An 18531-nucleotide genomic window follows, 5' to 3' on the forward strand; every position below is an offset into this window, starting at 1 on the left:
GTGGTCATGCCCATGGGAGTGGAGCCGGGTGACTCTGCAGGGAGTGCTATGGGGTGGGATCTGGGGCTGGGGCTGTGCCCCACCAGATCACCGCAGGACAGCAGAAGGAAGACAGGCTCACTGTGTGAAAGCAGCAGGAAAGAATCAAGCAGGAGTACAAGGCCAAAACAGCCTGTGAGGTCAAAGGCAGCAAAGACCAACACCGCTTCTCTGAACAAAATTGGACTGTTCCTCTTCCTCTTCTTTGGGTCACTGCAGTGGTGATGGGAAAGCAGCAATCTGCTGCCTGCCTTACACTGAGTCTGAGCATGCTTGCTTTATCCACTGAACAAATGCTGGCACAGCAGTGACTTTGTAAGATTCAACAAAGGATGAAACAAGTTATGAGAACCACCCCACTAAGACTGAGATTCTAATAACATCACGCGGACATCTCAGGACACTGTTGTACTTAGCAGAGCATGAGAATCAACATCATCCTCTCTAAGTTAAACAAATGAGAGAAGTGTCCATCTGGTTTTGTTCAAGAGATAGCAAATAACTGTTCCTCAGATAACCGTGTAGGGGTCTTGACTATTCCAGCTGCCAGAAAACAGGATTTTTCCTACCCTACTACTGTCACTTTCCATGTCATCTGAGACCTAAGTGAGGCATTCCCACTTTTTATACCTCTTTCATTAAGACAGTATGATTGCTTTGTTTATGCAACACATATTAGTACAGCTCAGGGAATAAAAAATTAATAGGTACTATCCAGCAGAGGGAGCACAATAACATAAAAACCCTTCAGCTGTAAGGTGGAGAACTTTTCCTATTAAAATCCACAATATTTAGCAATCCGATTTTACTGATTCAACATACAGAGTAGAAAGATAGAATTTAAATTGAAAAATAAAAAATAAAAAGAGAGAGAGAATAGGAGGGAAGGATATCAAACAGAAGCAATAAAATAATTGCTTTCCTGGAATTTTCATTGATAATAACGGAGATATAATTTTCAGATGGAAGAACTAAGGTTTAATAAGAAAAAGATCACAGAAGTCTTCAGAAGACTAGTAACGTTTGTTTTAAAATGCTGATTTTAATTTATAGAGAAGTGGCTGCTCTGGCTGAAAGATTCAAGTGCTGCTTTCAGTTTTACTGTGCACTTCCTCTCATTTTTAATGAAGTAATCTATCAGAAATAACTGATGTACTCATTCATTTGTTTTATGTGTAATTTTTAGAGTCCAATACAACAGAAATCTTACTAGATACGTTCTCTGTTCTATAACTGCTACACTTTCTAATCCAATCATGCTGAAATAACTGTGAATTAAAAAAAGAAACTAGAACTGAGCACCTATTTTATAAGAAATGGTCATATTGTGGAGAAAGAATTATAGCGTTTTAATAGGACTCACATGCATACAGTAATTAAAGGAACAATGTAATAGTGCAAAAGTGTTGCCATCTTAAATGCAAACATTTCTCAGGGTGCATTTCATTAATATATTTATACCACAAGATTTTTTAATTAGGACATCTAAATTCTAAGCTCTGCCACTGACTGTTATTTGACCTTTGGCAATTCACAGTCTTTCTAAGAGAGTTTCTGTTATCTTTGTAATGAAAATCATATTGATTTCACAGCTGGGTAGAGTGTAACAGCAGCTTTGCCTGCTGGTAGAAAGTACCGTTGAAATAAAAACATAATTTTAAAAGGAAAGAGAGAAGAAAGAACTGGATGTTCTGATCGAAATGCTAACTACAGACAACATGAGGTAGACTACATTTGTTTTAACTTTTACATGTTTTCTAAACAAAATTCCACACATGATGAAGACTAATTAGAATTGTGCTGTTAAGCAAACTGCTTTTTTTTTTTTCTACACAAACTGGCAGTAACATTAGCAGTGAAACAAAATATCTGTATTGTTGAATATTGCAGATGCCAACATCCAGCAGGCTCTTAACTTCGTTGTATAATGTCCTAAAGAAATAAGGCTTATGCAAACACATCAACTCGCTATTACTCCGCTTTCCCTGGTGATTTTTCAACCTGTTGGACAATTTCAACCAAATTTAGAACAGTGGAGATGATAGCACAGGGATAAAATGGAGCTAGTGAAGACTTTTGACCATCAGATTCAGATGAGAGTAGATGAAATTTAATGGATATTCGCTACTTTTGCTAGCCTCACATCAGACTGATCATTCCCAAAATAATTCCAAAAGTAGACTGAAAGCAAGACATTGCTAGAAGTTTATCATCCCTGTTAAAGACACAGCATCTTTGCTCTGACAGGACAAGTTATCCCACACGAAGTAAAGGCATCATCTTGGGAAAGGTGATTATTTCTTTTAGCATATCAGATGATTTCTTAAGCATACCAAAATTCAAACTGTTTAGCTTTTATATTTGTGTACTTCACAGCTCTTCTAGAATATTTTATTCTATTAGTCAAACATCTATTAATTTATATTTACATAGTTCTACATTAGTCATGTCAGAAGGTCACAATGAACTTGCAAATGCACTATAACATCCTTATAGAATTATGATGACTTCACTAAAATTATTAAAGTTGCAGTCAAAATTGCATGCATTCAAAAATGTGCTATTGGAAGTTTCTTATTGTTTATCACGAAAGCATTCTCCTGATCCTTTTTTAGATATGCAAATCCAAGAAAATAATGTTTACAAGGTTTTATTGCCATTTCTCCAATTAACAAATGCAAATACCTTTCGCTGGGCCAAGGCAATCCCTCATTATCTCACGACAACGAACAAAATGTCCAGCACAGGCAGTTCCCAACAGCCCTGCTCGCTTTCATGTACATGCTGCTGGTGCCAGCACCTGCTGTGTGGTTAACAGGTATGAATAGCGACCAGGAGAATGAATTAACCCCAGACACACACCACTGCACATGTGGGGAATTATCTGTGATTCAGCTTTTCACTCATTCTGGAGGCAGCTGGAAAACCAGCGCCTAACACCTGCCCTCAAAGATGAATTCTTTCCCAGACACGCAGATAACTGGATGTATGAGAAGATATTTCATGTGAAATACCTGTGAGAAGAACCCTGTGTGAGAAAGATCTTAAGTATGGCATGAGCTAGCTGCAGGGATCTGGGGTTCAGAAGTTCCACTGTCCATCAACAATTTATTTTGGACTGATGCAAAGTCCCTCCAACCTATAGGAGCCACGTGGAAAGGAAACCCCAAATGAAAAAAGCTTTGAAATCCAGAGACTTTACGTTACTATCAAGTCCCAAATACTCAAGAGGTCAGAGGGCCTTGTGGCAAGAGGCCTAACAGACTGGAATCTAAACCATCTGTCCCATGTTTTTTTTTTTGTTTTTTTTTCCTTCTGTAAAGATTGTATTTCAGGTGGACAGCAGAGAATTTAACAGCCTTTCGTCTGTCCTGCACATTAAGCATGGCTAGAGTTGGCACTGCAGTGCCCCGTCTTTGTGAACATAATGACCAAAGTGTTTCACTAAGGTGCTCCACAGCACACAGGCCTCAGGGTTTGCATGAGCACAGGGTAACGACTGAGGCACAGTTGAGCCAAAACACAGTGAACCCCAATTCAGAGCTTTGGACAAAGCCTATGCTGCCCTTTGAAATCTGTCATTCCAATGTGCATGGAACTGCACATTTTGGGAACTGCTGCTATGCAAACACATCAGTGCTAATGCACATTAGATATACATATTTAGTTTTAGATTTTAGTCACCTTAAACATTCACTCTAAGTTATTAGTCTTAGACTCAAGACTTGATTAAAATTTAAAGTCTTCAACTGTGGAGAATTAAGTCATTTAATCCAATTTTCTTTAAACTTGCTTCTTACTTTGTCAGTCTCATTAAGGTTCATGCAAATATGCACCATGTGCAGACAGACCAAGATACCATGTAGAACATCACAGAATCACAGAATCACAGAATAGCCAGGGTTGGAAGGGACCTCAAGGATCATGAATCTCCAACCCCCTGCCACATGCAGGTCTACCAACCTCCAAATTTAATACTAGACCGGGCTGCCCAGGACCCCATCCAATCTGGCTTTGAACACCTCCAGAAATGGGGCATCCACAGCCTCTCTGGGCAGCCTGTTCCAGCACCTCACCACTCTCTCTGTGAAGAATTTAGCATCCCACTATACTGAAGTACTTTCAAAACACAGCTCTATGCTGCCATTTAGTAATCTAGGAGAATCTGAGGATGTCCCTCGGCCTACGCATGTGCTGCTGGGTTCTTCCCAAATGCCTGCACCGTGCCAGACCTGTGTGCAGGGCAGGGAAGTCACAGCCCCCCATGCACAAGCTGTGTTGACACAACGGCTCTGCCTGTTCTGCCTCTGTGAGCAGGGTGGGTGAGGCACTTCTGCCAAGCCTCTGTCACGAGGAGAGATGGCGCAACTTTCTCTGAGATTTACAGCTGTCCTCCCGCAGCCAGTGCTGCAGCTCTGCTAGAGGGCTCTGCCAGCACAGCTGCACTGGCACCGCACAGCCAGGTTACCTGGCACCTGGCCTTAATCCCAAAATCCCAGGTCCTGGCCCTTGCCCTTCCCAAGGCTTGGCAGTAGCTCCGTCACATGTCACAGGGCTTTCCTCCCCTGCCCCGGCAGTAGCAGTGTGTTGTGGGCAGGGCGTTCTTTTCCAGAAGCGATAGATATGGTATGTCCCCACAGCACGAAGGAATGGTGTACCAGAAACCAAACATCAGGCCGCATTTCTGAAGTCCAGCAGGCTCTGTTTCAACAGCTATAGGAACAGTCTTCTGAAAATCTTTATTATTTAGGAATGCATTTTAAGCTGATGTCAAGGTGCGTACTCAACTTTTCAAAAGTTTTGATTACCTGTTAGGCTATGCTATCACTACTGAATTCCAGAGAAACATACATTTCTTTGGTTGTAAATGTTCTTCTTACCTTTTCTTGAATGCTTTTTTTTTTTTCTCCTGATTGCAAAAATTCACATGAACCTGCTCTGTAAAATACAATTGTGAAAGAAAAATTACAATAAAATTCTTAGAAACTGATGAAGAGAAAGATTTTTTTTACCCACAGACCAGTAAGGATGCAACAAACTGAAATTCACTTATCTAGGTTAATGGCCATCATGAACCATCCGTTGCTATGAAACTGTTTAAAATCCATTGTGCCTATTCAATGTAAGGAAATGTACCTATAAAACCACTTTGAATATGTGCCTGATCTCCATTAGAGAACACAAATGCCCAGAATAGAGGTGCTAGTTTTAAAAAATGCTGCAAAAATCTGTCAGGATTCTTGCTTCTTACAACTACTTAATTTTGTGCTTCTCAATTAAAAAGTTGACTGTTTATTAAACTTGTAATTTTCAAGTGTTCTTCATACAAACGAGTGTTGTTAAGAATTAAATCCGCAATGAATTTAACTATATCAACAAGTTGCTAAATGGTGCATATTCTCAGTACGCAGGGCCACAGTTCACCCTTTTTTATGGACATCTAGGAACTCTTCTCTTGTTAAAGTCTCAGTATTTAAACATGTTCCAAGAAATCTGCAGGTCACAGATTGAAAAATATCAGTGACAAGGTGCTATTGAGCTTGCTTTAAGCAATCGGTTTCACACAGCAGAAGCTGCACGATTTTGAGAAACCAGAGCATCTTACTGATAAATTTAATGAACACAGCTCCCTATTACAGGGGCCAGAATCCTTCCAAAAGCTGACCACCCTTATTTACAATTAACTTCAGACAACTATACTGTACTGAAGTCTATGGGACATGCATGCCTGCAGAAGCATAGGTTTCCAAGTCCAACAGGTTGCAGCCCTCAGCTGGTAAAGTGATGTGTACTGTGTTTGGAAAAAGAGTGATCTTTCTGGATTTCCTGGAACCCGGACAAACCATCAACTCTGACCTCTACACTGCAAAGCCAATTAAGATGGAGGCTCAAGTTTCCAGAGTCAGGTCAGAGAAAAACACAGCCCTTTTCTTGCAACACTAAAATTCCAGACCCCATACCAGTTTGAAGACTGTCATGTATACTGCCAATCTTGTCTGGACTGTTGTAGCACACCCACTGTTTAGTCCAGATTTGGTGCCTTTGGACTTTCATCTGTCAAGCCAGTGGAAGATGGAGTGAATAGGCAATATTTTCCTAGCAATGACGTCATCATAGCAGCCCAGAAACAGTGGGTCACCTCCACCAGTGCAGATTTTGACAAGCATAGCATGCAGGCTCTTGTACGCTGCCAGTGAAAATGCATAGCTAATTGTCATGACTGTATTGAGAAAAAGTGTTTCATAGATGACAATTTGCTCTACCAAATAGTCTTATTGTGCTCTTTGTATCCATTGTGGTTTCCATGCAAATAAATACAAGGCATTACTTTTGGAGCAACCTTAGAACAATTGAGTCAAAATTCTGTGATATCCTGCAGTAAAAGTGCTCTGCCCCAGTCATATTACAGAAATGTACGCAAATTGCAATCAAATTATAACGCAAGATGCAAAAAATTAAGGTTGCAGAACTAAACAAATGGATTCAAAGCTCTGTGTCAGGAGTACCTGTTGGAAAACAGTTTTTTACAAGTCTGGAGCCAACCTTTGCAGCCCAACCATTTGATTCTGGATGATTCAGACACAAAGGCTGTAATAGCAATATCTCTGAAAGTCTAGATTTTATCTCTTTCGTTTTTTTTTAATGGATTTCACATGGTACATACAATTTTTTTGAGAACTAAAATGCTACTTCTAATACTTCCAGTTAAGTGAAATATTTGAAACAGAAGAAATGATCATATAAAATCTAAAACTATATTTAGTATTCTGAATACAATTAGGGCAATTTTATTCAATTGATTTCTGAAGTTCCCACATGAGTGATCTACAGTGATATCATTCAGTACAACAGTAACAGGTGCTGAAAAAGTAATTTTAAACAAATGAATTTTATCACATTATATGTTTTTTCCTCTATTATAGCCAACTTTCCAAGTGCTTCTGCACAATTATCTAAATGAAGGTATATCAAAAAGTACTTTATTCCAAGATGTATTTCCATTTTTCATTACAAGATCACAGAACTAATAGCATTGTTTACTCTCTTTTCCACAGAAGGATTTTATCAGTGCTTGAAGACGATAAGAGCATAAAGAGAATACAGGAAGCCTATCTTTTAAACTACAATTCTACTACTAGAATATATAGTAGAGCGAGGAAGAATCTTGTAAGACACCTAATCCATCCTTTTTCCTGCAGAAAGCAGTTATTAAGTACTCTGATCTTACAGATCTCCAATGGAGACAGAAACTCCAAAAGCTTGCCAAGCTATCTATTCCCTATCCTTGCCATTAAAGTTTTTTGAAATTTCTAAAATAAATCTTTCTGGCTGTAATTTAAGCCTATTACTTCTTGTTCTATCAAACACAGGCAAAAGAAATAGATTGTTCTCTTCCTCCTTGCAGCAACCTCTTGTGTTATAATGTCTTCACTCTCTCTTCTCTCTGTCAAACTAAACTAGCATAATTTTTTTTTTTCTTTCTTTCTTTTAGGTGATAGTTTCTACACTTGTCACTGTCCTCTGGACTGTCTCCAGCTGATTCACTTCCTTCTTACTGCATGGTATTCTAATTCACTACAAAATTAAGATTTGCTTATCCCACATTTCATCTGATTATTCGAATAACGAAGCTGATTATCTCCCAGGAGAAGGATACAAAAGCTGTCATTCCAGCACATACTAATTGTCCTGCTGGAAACAAAAGTTGTGAGTTAGATTAATTAAAACACAGTTCAGTGAATATCAATCTAAAGAAATTTGATTTCCTTTGGAATTGTGTCTTAAGACTTACTGATTTAACATCATAGGAAGCACACACTGAATCAGGTTTCATTTGGACACAGTATTTACATGGATTTTCTGGTGTCCAATAAGAGAGAAAACCATACAAAGGCTTTCCCTCGGTGGGGTTTACGTGCCTAAGAGTATATACACAAACACATTAAAACAAGAGCAGGGAAGCTTCCTGTGTAAGAGCCTCTGGATGACAGCTGCAGTAGACAGCTAAGGAGGAAGAGGAGGAGACAGAGGTTGGGCCAAGTCAGGCTGGTGCGGTTTTAACAGCAGGTTCAGTGTTGCGCTGTGATTTTATGGGTGGTTCTGCTGCAACTGAGAAAATAGCTCCCAGCATAAGCCCACCATGTCAGCTACTCTACACAGTCTCTAGAAACTTAGCATCTGTGAGAGCTTTACTTGCGGTGCATGGTTGAAACTGGTCACATGCTATTTTGGGGGAGTGGCAGAGTGGGACACATACAGGTGTATGAACAGCATGATTTCACAAGCCTTTACTTCTTTAAGAGAACAGACTAAATAGTTTCTTCACTACTTATGAGCTGTGTAAACAACATCTTTTTATATACTACTATATTGATTTTAGATCTCCCGCTTAATTAAAGCATATTAAAGCTTTAAATGAAATGTGCAGGTGAAAACATGTCTACGCTCTTTCTTTTTTTCTGTACTCCTTTATTTAACTACTCTATTCTTTTCCCAAGAGAAAACATGCTTTTGAGAGCTGGATCCTGACATTCAACACATTGTCATTTATTTAGTTCTTACAGTGATTCAATAACAAAATTCCATCATACTTAGGTGGAGTCACTCAAGAACTACTTAGCATATTCATGACACAAGGCTGCTCTGTTCATTAATTCCTAGAGGAGTACTGCTTGTGTCACTAGTGACGATACCAATTTCACTGCAAAGAGTTATGATGTGACTCTAAGATTTCAGTCATGAATAAATAAGAGGGTACTGGTATTTTCATTTGCCTAACATTGAAAAACTTCTCTAGCAGACACCATTTTATACAATCATGACGAGTAGATGCATTCCTCTGGTATTCAGGTTAAGCTGAATACTGAAGATCTCAGAAACAATACCAAATAAGTTCAGCAGCACAAGAGCCTTAAGAATCTGCCTCAGTTTATTGAGGAAATGTCTTATTTGCTTATAGTTCCTCTGACAGCTTTGATATGAAGGGTGTTGATGTGGTCTACTTCAAGCATTTGTCTTCATTATTATGTATACCTCTTCAAAGAACTCTGCTTTTTTTAAGTGATCATACAGAAACTTCAGAGGCTATTCCTACCAACAACTCTCCAACACAGAGTGCCTAACACGGCTTCCCCTTCCTTCTCACACTGCTGAATTAGATACTAAAAGTACAGTACATATTTCCATCCGTGAAGGATAGAGGAAAGGAGACAAAATATCATGAAGAGATTTTCTATGGAGCAAGTGGTGACTGATCTGACAAGTTGGCTGCTAACTGAAGACCTGAAACAAGGCTGCTAGGGCAGGAAATTGGGGCAGGTATAAGGACATAAGTAAAGGAGAAAAGAGGAAGTCAGCTTGGTTTGGCTAGAGAAGATTAGAGATAAAGACTGGGATGATACTGGTGGAAATGGAAGTGACTGTAAAGAGGACTGGAGCCTTCAGCTCATAGGACAAGGATTTACTATGGAAAGAGAGAAAGAGGGAAAGAAAGAGAGAGAAAAAAAAAGAGAAACAGAAAGAGAGGAAGAGAGAGATTAGAGTCCATATGAATATCCTGGGGAAAAAAAAAATAGGATTGGCTAATTGAGGAGGATGTGACTCAGAGAATCATGGACAGCTATTAGAATAGACTGGAAAAAGTTGGGAAAGATGGGACGGGTTAACGTACAGTTGGTGGAAAAGCGTATATACATGGTATCTCAGCCCCAAGACTTATGCATTGTCAGCAAATGCATGTCTCACCAAAACTGAAGCTCACCAGGTGAAGATAATATCCTGCTGTTATTATTTATCCCATTAGGTCCAGCTAGCTGGATTGTGGTGCAGCCACAGACAGCACAGCAAGGAAAAGCTAGTTTGTTGTGAGAATTTCTCTCTTTTCAGTAGCTCTTTTTCAAATGTGCAGTCAAAGCTTCTGGAGTTAGAGGATCTTTTTCAGTAATACCTGTGATAATTTCTGTTTGACATCTTGATTTGATAATGGATGCGCTATTGGTAGTCACAATTAAAATTGATTACAGCTCTCCTGCTTGAATTTTACTTCAGTTTTTATACACTGGCACTTGCAATGCCTTTTTTTCCTCTATAATAGTTTTCCCCATAACATTATTCACTTGGTGTAAGCAAGCTGCTGTCTTCATAAAATTAATTCCTTAAGGATATAGACAAGTAGTCAGCAAAGAAGATGCATCTTCTCTTCCACGACATTTTTATCTAAATTTCATATTTATTTCTGGAAATTGAACTAATTCCTAATGTAGACAAAATTGTGGACAAAGAATCTCTGCAGTTTTGCTTAAATCATGGGAAAAAATTGTTTTACTGAAATAATCCTTAATATACTGTGCATATACAGTACAGCTCAAGAAAATATGGGACAAATCATCAATATTTGTGTTTTACTGAATGACGCAGCATAAACAATATGGATTGTTTACTTATTATGGAACCCAACTTAAGGGCACTGAACAACATTTTTCAAATTGTAGTTAGCTAATAGCCAGGGAAGAGTCTCATCACAGGTGCAAAGCCAGATTATAGAATTCACACAGTGGAAAAAAAAATCCTTGCAAGTGTAAAAACTGTTTTAGGCTGTTATTCTGGGCACAATGCTGAGATACCACACATTTTTGTTATTTGGCATCAGCTCCTGGACATTCAAAGGCACTGCATAAGCTCACCAGTTGAGAGAACTACTGGCACTAGATTCCTTGTGTCTCTGTGAACCTAAAACTTTGCCACAAGGCAAGGAATCCTAGCCGTATGATTTTGACACAGCTTTGAAATCTTATAGCTCACCCTTTAAGCATGAATGAGATTCCCACAACAGGACGTTCCCTCCCCGCCTCATCTGCGGGGGCGAATCATTCCTCAAGAACAACCACTCAGCCAGCGCTTTGGCAAAGGGAGCTGGAGCGTTTGGCATTAGCCAGGATACGCTCCCCCGCACACCCCAGTGGCACAGCAATTAGGAAACTCCCCTGGAATGCAGCCATTCCCCACCAGCTTGCTCAAGGAGCTTCCTGATCAGAGGTTTCTGTGAAATTCACTCCCACTTCTCTTCCCACACCGCTAAGGAAACCTCAGCAGCTCATGTGGGACCACATCTTCCTTCAGGCAGAGGGCACCCAGAATTACGCAGAGGAATGTGGATCAAGGGAAGAAACAACTGGGGTTTTGAGGATCCTTGGAGTAAGTGGGAGAAGCAGCATTCCTCTCACCACACGATACCTGAGACATCTTAAAAAGGAAATACAAGTTCCCATCCAGATGCCATGCTCCAGAGTTGATTAACAAAAAACTACAGAATACCAATTCCCTAAATTTCATGCTGTTGCTAATTTCTTCCTCTACTTATGTAAAGTAAACAATAGTCAGTAAAGGATATCAGCTCATACTGCCTCTGCATACTCATGGCACTCTGTCAATCTGAAAATAAAGCCTTTAAGGATTACTCCATCTGTGATGAAAAGTGGTACTGGTGGTTGCTTATAAAGATCTACAAACTACCAGCCAATGCTCTGGGGCATCTATTCTTTCATCAGTTACCCCCAGCTGCCAGCAGCCCATTAGGGAAGATGTGGAATTGGGCATTAAAAACTAACCCAATTGAGATGAAGGACAAGCATATAAAAAGGGCAGTGTTTGGAAGAAATGACAGAGTATAAGCCACAGGTCTTAAAAGATCAGGATTGCTTCACCCTTTCCTATTAATGTTGATCCATCAGACTTAAAATTCCTCTCTCTATCTAAAGCACATTCACAGCATCAACCTAACTGTTAGACGTTTCTCTTTCTTCTTGAGAAGCATGGAGGTAGGAGGTCCAGAACAGTAAGATGTCTCTCCTTTCATTTACCAGCAAACAAGTTCATGTCCTAGACAGAATTTAGCACGCATTATATAATTATGTTGAATCCAAACTTCTACCTGATACATACATGGCACACTTCTTAGAACATTTAGAAGCACTGCATTCTGGAAAGCTTCAAAAAGTACCCAAACCCTATGGAACTAAAATAGCGTAGCCGGATGCTAGTTACAGAGTCATATCAGACATGGAATGATTCAGACCTAAGTAGCTGGAAGTATATCCAGTCTAATTGTTTTTTTGTTTGTTTGTTTGTTTGTTTGCTTCTTTGTTTTAGAAACAGACATTCAATACAATTTAAAAGTTCTGGAGCTATTTAGAAAGTAAGCCTTCTAAAGTGTAAATATGCTTTTTATTAAAGTCAGTTTTTCAGAAAAAATAACACCAAAGGAATGTGTTGCGTTTAAATGATGAAAGCACCAGATGCTCATATATGGAGTATGAAGAGTTCCTGTGTAGGAAGAGTTCATGCAGGCAGCTGGCAATGCTAAGCCAGTAATTTACAGCTATCTCCATGAGGCCCAGACTGCACTGGTCACAATTACAATTGCAACTGCAATGCAAACTGTAACACCAACCTATTCTTATTGCTTCAAATCACTCTGAAACAAATGAGCAAAAACATCTAGGGAATGTAATGGTAGAATCCATCTCATCCAGCTTGACATATCTGGATCAATGGAGTCTAGAGAGTGATTCATTTGACTAAAAGCAGATGCCTGCTTTAAAATTAGTTGACTCATTTTCTGGACAGTATAGATCCTGATTGACTATGACTCCAGGCCTATCAGCTGCCTTTACTCACTCCAAAACAGGAGAGAAATTCAATGGGTTTGACTGAAGGCTAGGGATATTCCAGGACATGATCAAGTAAACTAGTAGCAAACACAGACTATCTTCCAGTTCTCATTGTAGAGGAACTATTGATGAACCTACAGAGACATCACTAGGGCAGAAATTATAGGGAGATAGTGTGCTCAAAACAGGCATTAAGTAAAAAGAGAAGGAAAGTTGGAAATGAAAGATTAGGGTTTTTTAAATCTCCAGTAAGCATATCGCTATTTTTTTTTACAATGATGTTTTTACACTTGGCCTTTATGAATATTCACCACGAACCAACAATGTATTTTTATGCAGTCAAAGTCTTGGCACATGAGAAAGATCATCTGTTTGAACGTTTTCAGATTGTATCACAGGCTTTAAATTATAGCTTAAAAAACATGCAGATGTTGAATTTTCAAAGATATTTAAACAAAAATTATTTTTCTTAACTATGAGAAAAGAAACTCATTAGTTACATCTTTTGCACAAGCATATTCTTGCAATCAGCATATGAGTGACGCTTTTACTAGATGCATTGAAACTGTTATGGTTTTTTTAGATCATAGACACTCTTCCAAAGCAAAACTGAGCAGCCACAGATTTTTTCTTACCAAGCATAATATAATTTAATCCAAGTGTTGAAAGCTGATAAATATTTTCTTCTTTGCCCACTTGGAAAATCCCATTTTCCCCTTCCCAATATTTCTAATCAAATATAAGCTAGTGTGTGGATTTGTTAAACATACTACTGAGGAAAGGAGGAGAGAGTTTATACTCTGTTGTCACAAACAAAACTATTTTTAATCAAACTAACGATGCAATGCTAAATTTAAGACAAAATCCAAGTTATGCTTTCTAGATATCAAAGGTTAAAAATATGCTGGACATTTTTCTTTACGGAAAGGGTTGTAATTATCCGCTCCCTTATATTTATCCTGTTATCTATAGCTGTGGAAACTGCTGCCACATTAGAGATCTGTATCTATTTTGCTAAACTGCCCATGATTACACTAGGATAAAGGAAAGTCAGATAGTCCATTCAAACATGTATCATCTACATTAAATTTTTAGTGGGAAATGAAATAGATTAATACTGTTTCTTATAAAATTTATTTGATCACAATCATAAGGAGATAGCTGGCATTTTTTTCCAACCATTGTTTAGGATGTGCACACTTTTTAACAGCAAGTTAATAATAAGCTGACTGCTACATGCCAGCTTTTCACTTTAAGCGATTTTTGTAATGTACAGCTCCATACACCTCGGCAGAACATTTTCTGTGCAGCAATATCACATTCTCATATAGTTTTGCTAATACTGAAGTTAAGTAGAGTGTTAGGAACACAGGAATTAACACCAGTTAATTGATCTAATTCTAAATAGGTGTCACCTGCAGTTGCATACACACTAGCTATTAACAATCATGTGTTAACTATTACATAGATAAGAAATCCACGAAGGAAAACAGCAATTTGCAGACAACAGGGCTACTCCAAACCATCTGCCACTTTCTACTATCTTCAATCTCATCTGAAGGCAATAGGAAGAACTTCCCTCAAACTAATCCCAATTAACCATCCTCTTAGGTTGTTTTGTCTTCAGTTGAGAAACATGAACTCTTTGAATGTAGAGCCATGTTTTTCAAATTCCATTATTATGAGCCAGATTCAAAAATAGATTCAGCTGGTTTTATGGTTCTACACTGAAACACGCAGTTTTCAAAATCGAATTTCAGCTTTCACCTTTTGGCACTGAAATGCAGAGGTGCTTCACTTTTGACACTCAATCTCTCTGATGGCACAGAGATCCTAGCAGATCTGCAATGGCAAACAGTTGCCATCTGCTCTCTGACTTGTCCCTCTGATGGACAGGTTTGAAGTGATCTCAAGACGTCATCCAATCCAGTTTCTCATTCAAAGCACCTCCAACTAAAACAAGTTGCTCAGTTAGGTTTTGCATAATTCCAAGGATGTAGGCTCTGCATCTACTGAAAACCTGTACCACCATGTCACTGTCTTTATGGTGAAAATATATTTCCTGCAGAATTTCCGGTGTTGCAGCTTGTCTCCATTGACTCTTTTCCTAATATCCTACAACTCCTAGAAAAGTCTGGGTCTCTTCTCTATCACCCCCCTAACACCTCTCCTCATATACTTGTGCTCCAGCCTGTGTGACCGTGGTGACATTGTGCAGCATTCACACAAGGGTGTCAACATCTTCTCTTTACTGAGTAGCCAAACCATTTATCCTGAAGTTGTTTCACAAGTACCAAATGTAAGGGAGTCATTACTTCTGCTGACCTGCTGTTATCCATCTTGCTAGCACTGCGCAGGGTATGCTTCACCTTGTTTACTCCAACTGCTGACTTGTGTTCACCGTGTCCACAAGGTCCTTTTCTGCTCAAGTCAGTTAACCTCCAGCTAGTACAGCTGCAAGGGGTTATTCCATGCCCAACATGAGACTTTTGCCTTTGCTAAGCTTGGTGAGGCTTCTGGAAACCCATTCTTCTAGCTTGTCTTCATCCCTACAAACAATAGCCATACCCTCCAGCACATCAAATGCTCCCCTACGAGATGGTATCATCCATACATTTGCTGACAGTGTACTCTCTTCCGTAATCCAGATTATTAACAGTGAAGGCATCAAACAGTATTAGCCTAGAATCAGTTCCTGAGGGGGATTGCCACTAGCAACCAGCTGTCAGCTGGAATTTGTACTGCTGATCACAACCACTTAGCCTGGCAGTTCAGACAGTTTTCCATCCAACTTATAATTCCTTTCTCCTGTCCATATCTCATCATTTTGACTATTAGAATACTATCAAAGTCCATAGGAAAAGCTTTGCTATAGTCAAGATAAACAATATTCATAATCTTCCCTTGTTCACCTTACCTTGAAAGTCAATCAGGTTGATCAGGAACAGTCTCCCTTTTTGCAAATCCATGCTGCCTGTATCTAATCATGTTCTTGGCTTTCACAAGCTCAGAAATGGTTTTCAGGAGGAAATCTTCCAGGAGATTGAGGTTAAACTGCTTAGACTACAGTTTCTTGGATTTTCTCTCTCAACTGTCTTGAAGATGAGTATGATGTTGGCCTTCTTTCTTCTGTCTATCAGGGACCACCTCAGTCACTGTAACTGCCAAAAACGATGGTTAGCAGACTCACAGCAGCATGGGCTGGCTTCTTTAGCACCCTTGGACGCATCCCATTTGTTCACATGACTTGTTTATGTCCAGTTGACTTAATTGCTCACCCCTTCTCTGCTGTGGTTATGGCTTCAATCCCACAGATTCTACTATTAGCCTCAGAATTATGCTTAATTCTTTCCAGTGAAACAAAATGAAACAGTAGGCAGAAAAGGCATTGAACATCTTACCCATCTCAATACCTTTTGTTTCTGAGTCCCGACAGAGTACATTTTCCTTAGGCTTACTTTTTGCTACCACTTAAGCCCCTTCTGTTGCCTTTCACATCCTCTGCTATTGCAACACCAGCTGAGTTTTGGCTTTCCTAATTCCCACCTTGCAGACTGGGGCAATATCTGTATATTTTATATGGGTAGTCTTTGTTCTGCTTCTTCCTTCTGTATAGTCCTCCTTTGTGTTTGAAGTCATTCAAATGTCATGTTCATTCATATAAGCCTTGTACCACATTTCTTAAACTTTTTATGATTTGGAATGATCATTTCTGTATTCTGAGGAGACCGCTCTTAAAGATCAATTAGTTGTCCCATGACTGCTTGACTCCAGGGCAGTCTCCCTACCAAGCAGATCTCTGAACAAGCTGAAATTTGCTCCCGAGAATTCCAGGCTTCCAATTATACTGTTTGCTGTGCTCGTTTCTGTGAGAATTTTAAACTATACAACACAGCCAAAGCTTCCCTCAGTCTTCACATCCCCAGTTTGTTCACAAGTAAAAGGTCCAGCAGAGCACTTCCCCTAGGTGGCTCACCAACCATTTCTGTCAATAAACTGTCATTGGATTTTTTTGCACTTAACCCATACTTCAAGGAGAAACGTGATATAGAGTCATAAAGGTTGGAAAAGACCTCCAACATCATCAGGTGCAACTGTCAACCCATCATCACAGTGCCCACTAAACCACATCTCTCAGTGCCACGTAAGTGTCTTTGGTTATCCTTTGTTTGCAACAAGGTTCTGGGTGAGACAGATCTTATATTCAGGTTCAAAATCTGTGACTTAGAGAAAGGCAGAAATTTGTAGCACCTGCCACAGCAGGCCTTGGTATTATCTTCATCACCTTTGATAAAGTTAGGAAACAGAAAGGGAGACTAAGGAGAACTCCTCAGGTTGTTGGTGCTAGTTATGGAAGTGAGCAGAACAGTCCTATGTTGAATCTTACCCACTCATCAGTGTCCAAGGAACACGTAGTACTCCAAGGCTGAAGAGTACCAGATGAGAAAGGCAGCATGTTTGAAATCTCTCCATGCAAGAAATAATCAGGTGAAACAGTGCTGGAGGTGACGTCCTTCTGCCCTATTTCATTTTCCAATGAGTTTCCTTGGTAATCTCACGTGCTCAAGAAGTCTTGTTACAGTGAGGGTTAAAGGAACTTCTTCACAGTATGACTTTTTCAAAGAAAGGATTCAAATGGGTGCAGTGACTAAGGCTTTTGCCAGTGCACAGCTCCTGCTTATTTACTGTGGCCACAGACTTTTGAATTTAACGATGTCTTCACAAGCTTCTGACAAGCTTCTGATCTCTTTTTGTTCTAAAATAATGATGGATTGAGCATTTATCAGGAATGCATCATTTTCTAAGGCAGTTAAGGCTCTATGTTTGCACAGGAGAGGATAGAAGCCAGTCTTTCTAAGTCATGCTGACTGAAAAGTCGTCTTTAGAGAAGACTTGCAGAGGCACACACACACATCTTATATCTAATAAAAAGAAAGCAACTTACTACTTGTCAGAAATTCACTGCAGCAAGATTCTCCATCTCATCAGTGCCATTGAGAGTAACCAGTCTGGGGCACTGCCAGCATCACAGACTATAAGAATGGGGAAAAATTATCTGATCCTGAGAAGCAGGGCATGCAAATATCCTAAAAGGTGAATACAGATGTGTTTTATCACTTAAAATAAAACCTGGCTTTTCTCTGATGAAGGCTGTAACTTCTAGAAGCAGGAAAACAACTCTTCCTCCTGAGGAATCATATTTTAAATGAAAGAACATAAACACTAATCAGGACAGCACTCAAGGTTATAAATCTCAAGTAAAACGGTTACCTGCTGACAGCAATACCAAGTGCCCTAGCTTTAAAAACCTCCAAGATCCTCTTTTGCGCAAGATGCTTTCACTAGGGTAAGCTGCCCCTCTCACTCGAGTCCTGCAGTTCCTATTCCAAGGCAATTATTCTGTCCTTCTAACAAGGTGGGTTTGACATTTAATTTGAAACTGCAGATTCTCCTGCTGACTGACTACTAGAAAGCTTTTTCAAGTATTATAGCCAAGCTCCAGGAATATTTGGGGCAGGATACTATGCTTAAAGTTCTTCACCTACAAGTTAGATACTATGCAGTTCTGATGTTCATTTCTTCATCAAGACTCAGATTTTCCTTCAGATTAGAAATCTCATTTCTTAGGAAGCTGGGTTGCTCTTCAAGTGCTGAATAGAACCTTTGTTCTCTTCAATAAATACCATATCATGAATGTTAAAGGATATCAAACTTGGGTTCTGCAGAAGTGGGAATATAGTCTGTATGGGTCATTCCTACTCACAGCCAGGCTGATGAGAAGGGCCATATAACAGTTCCAATTTTTCTCTTAACATTTGTTGGC

At 39.3% G+C, this 18531-nt stretch overlaps 1 protein-coding gene across 10 annotated transcripts in view; it reads right to left on the minus strand.

The window, feature by feature from the left end:
* Positions 1 to 18531, minus strand: part of LOC116216652 (uncharacterized) — a 48682-nt gene that overhangs the window by 16254 nt on the left and 13897 nt on the right. For 5 of the 10 annotated variants that reach the window (XR_014882208.1, XR_014882204.1, XM_085219940.1 and 2 more), the window contains one exon: positions 4920 to 4977. The exons of 3 other annotated variants lie outside the window; for them this stretch is intronic. Coding sequence is in view for 3 of the 7 variants with exons in the window: in XM_085219940.1 (XP_085076066.1) it covers positions 4920 to 4977 (58 nt within the window). In the remaining 4 variants the exon portion in view is untranslated. 2 more of the 10 variants (XR_014882209.1, XR_014882207.1) reach the window with 1 other exon arrangement.

The sequence above is a fragment of the Meleagris gallopavo genome, chromosome 1, assembly GCF_905368555.1.
Source record: "Meleagris gallopavo chromosome 1, MGAL_WU_HG_1.1, whole genome shotgun sequence".
In the NCBI taxonomy this organism is placed as follows: domain Eukaryota; kingdom Metazoa; phylum Chordata; class Aves; order Galliformes; family Phasianidae; genus Meleagris; species Meleagris gallopavo.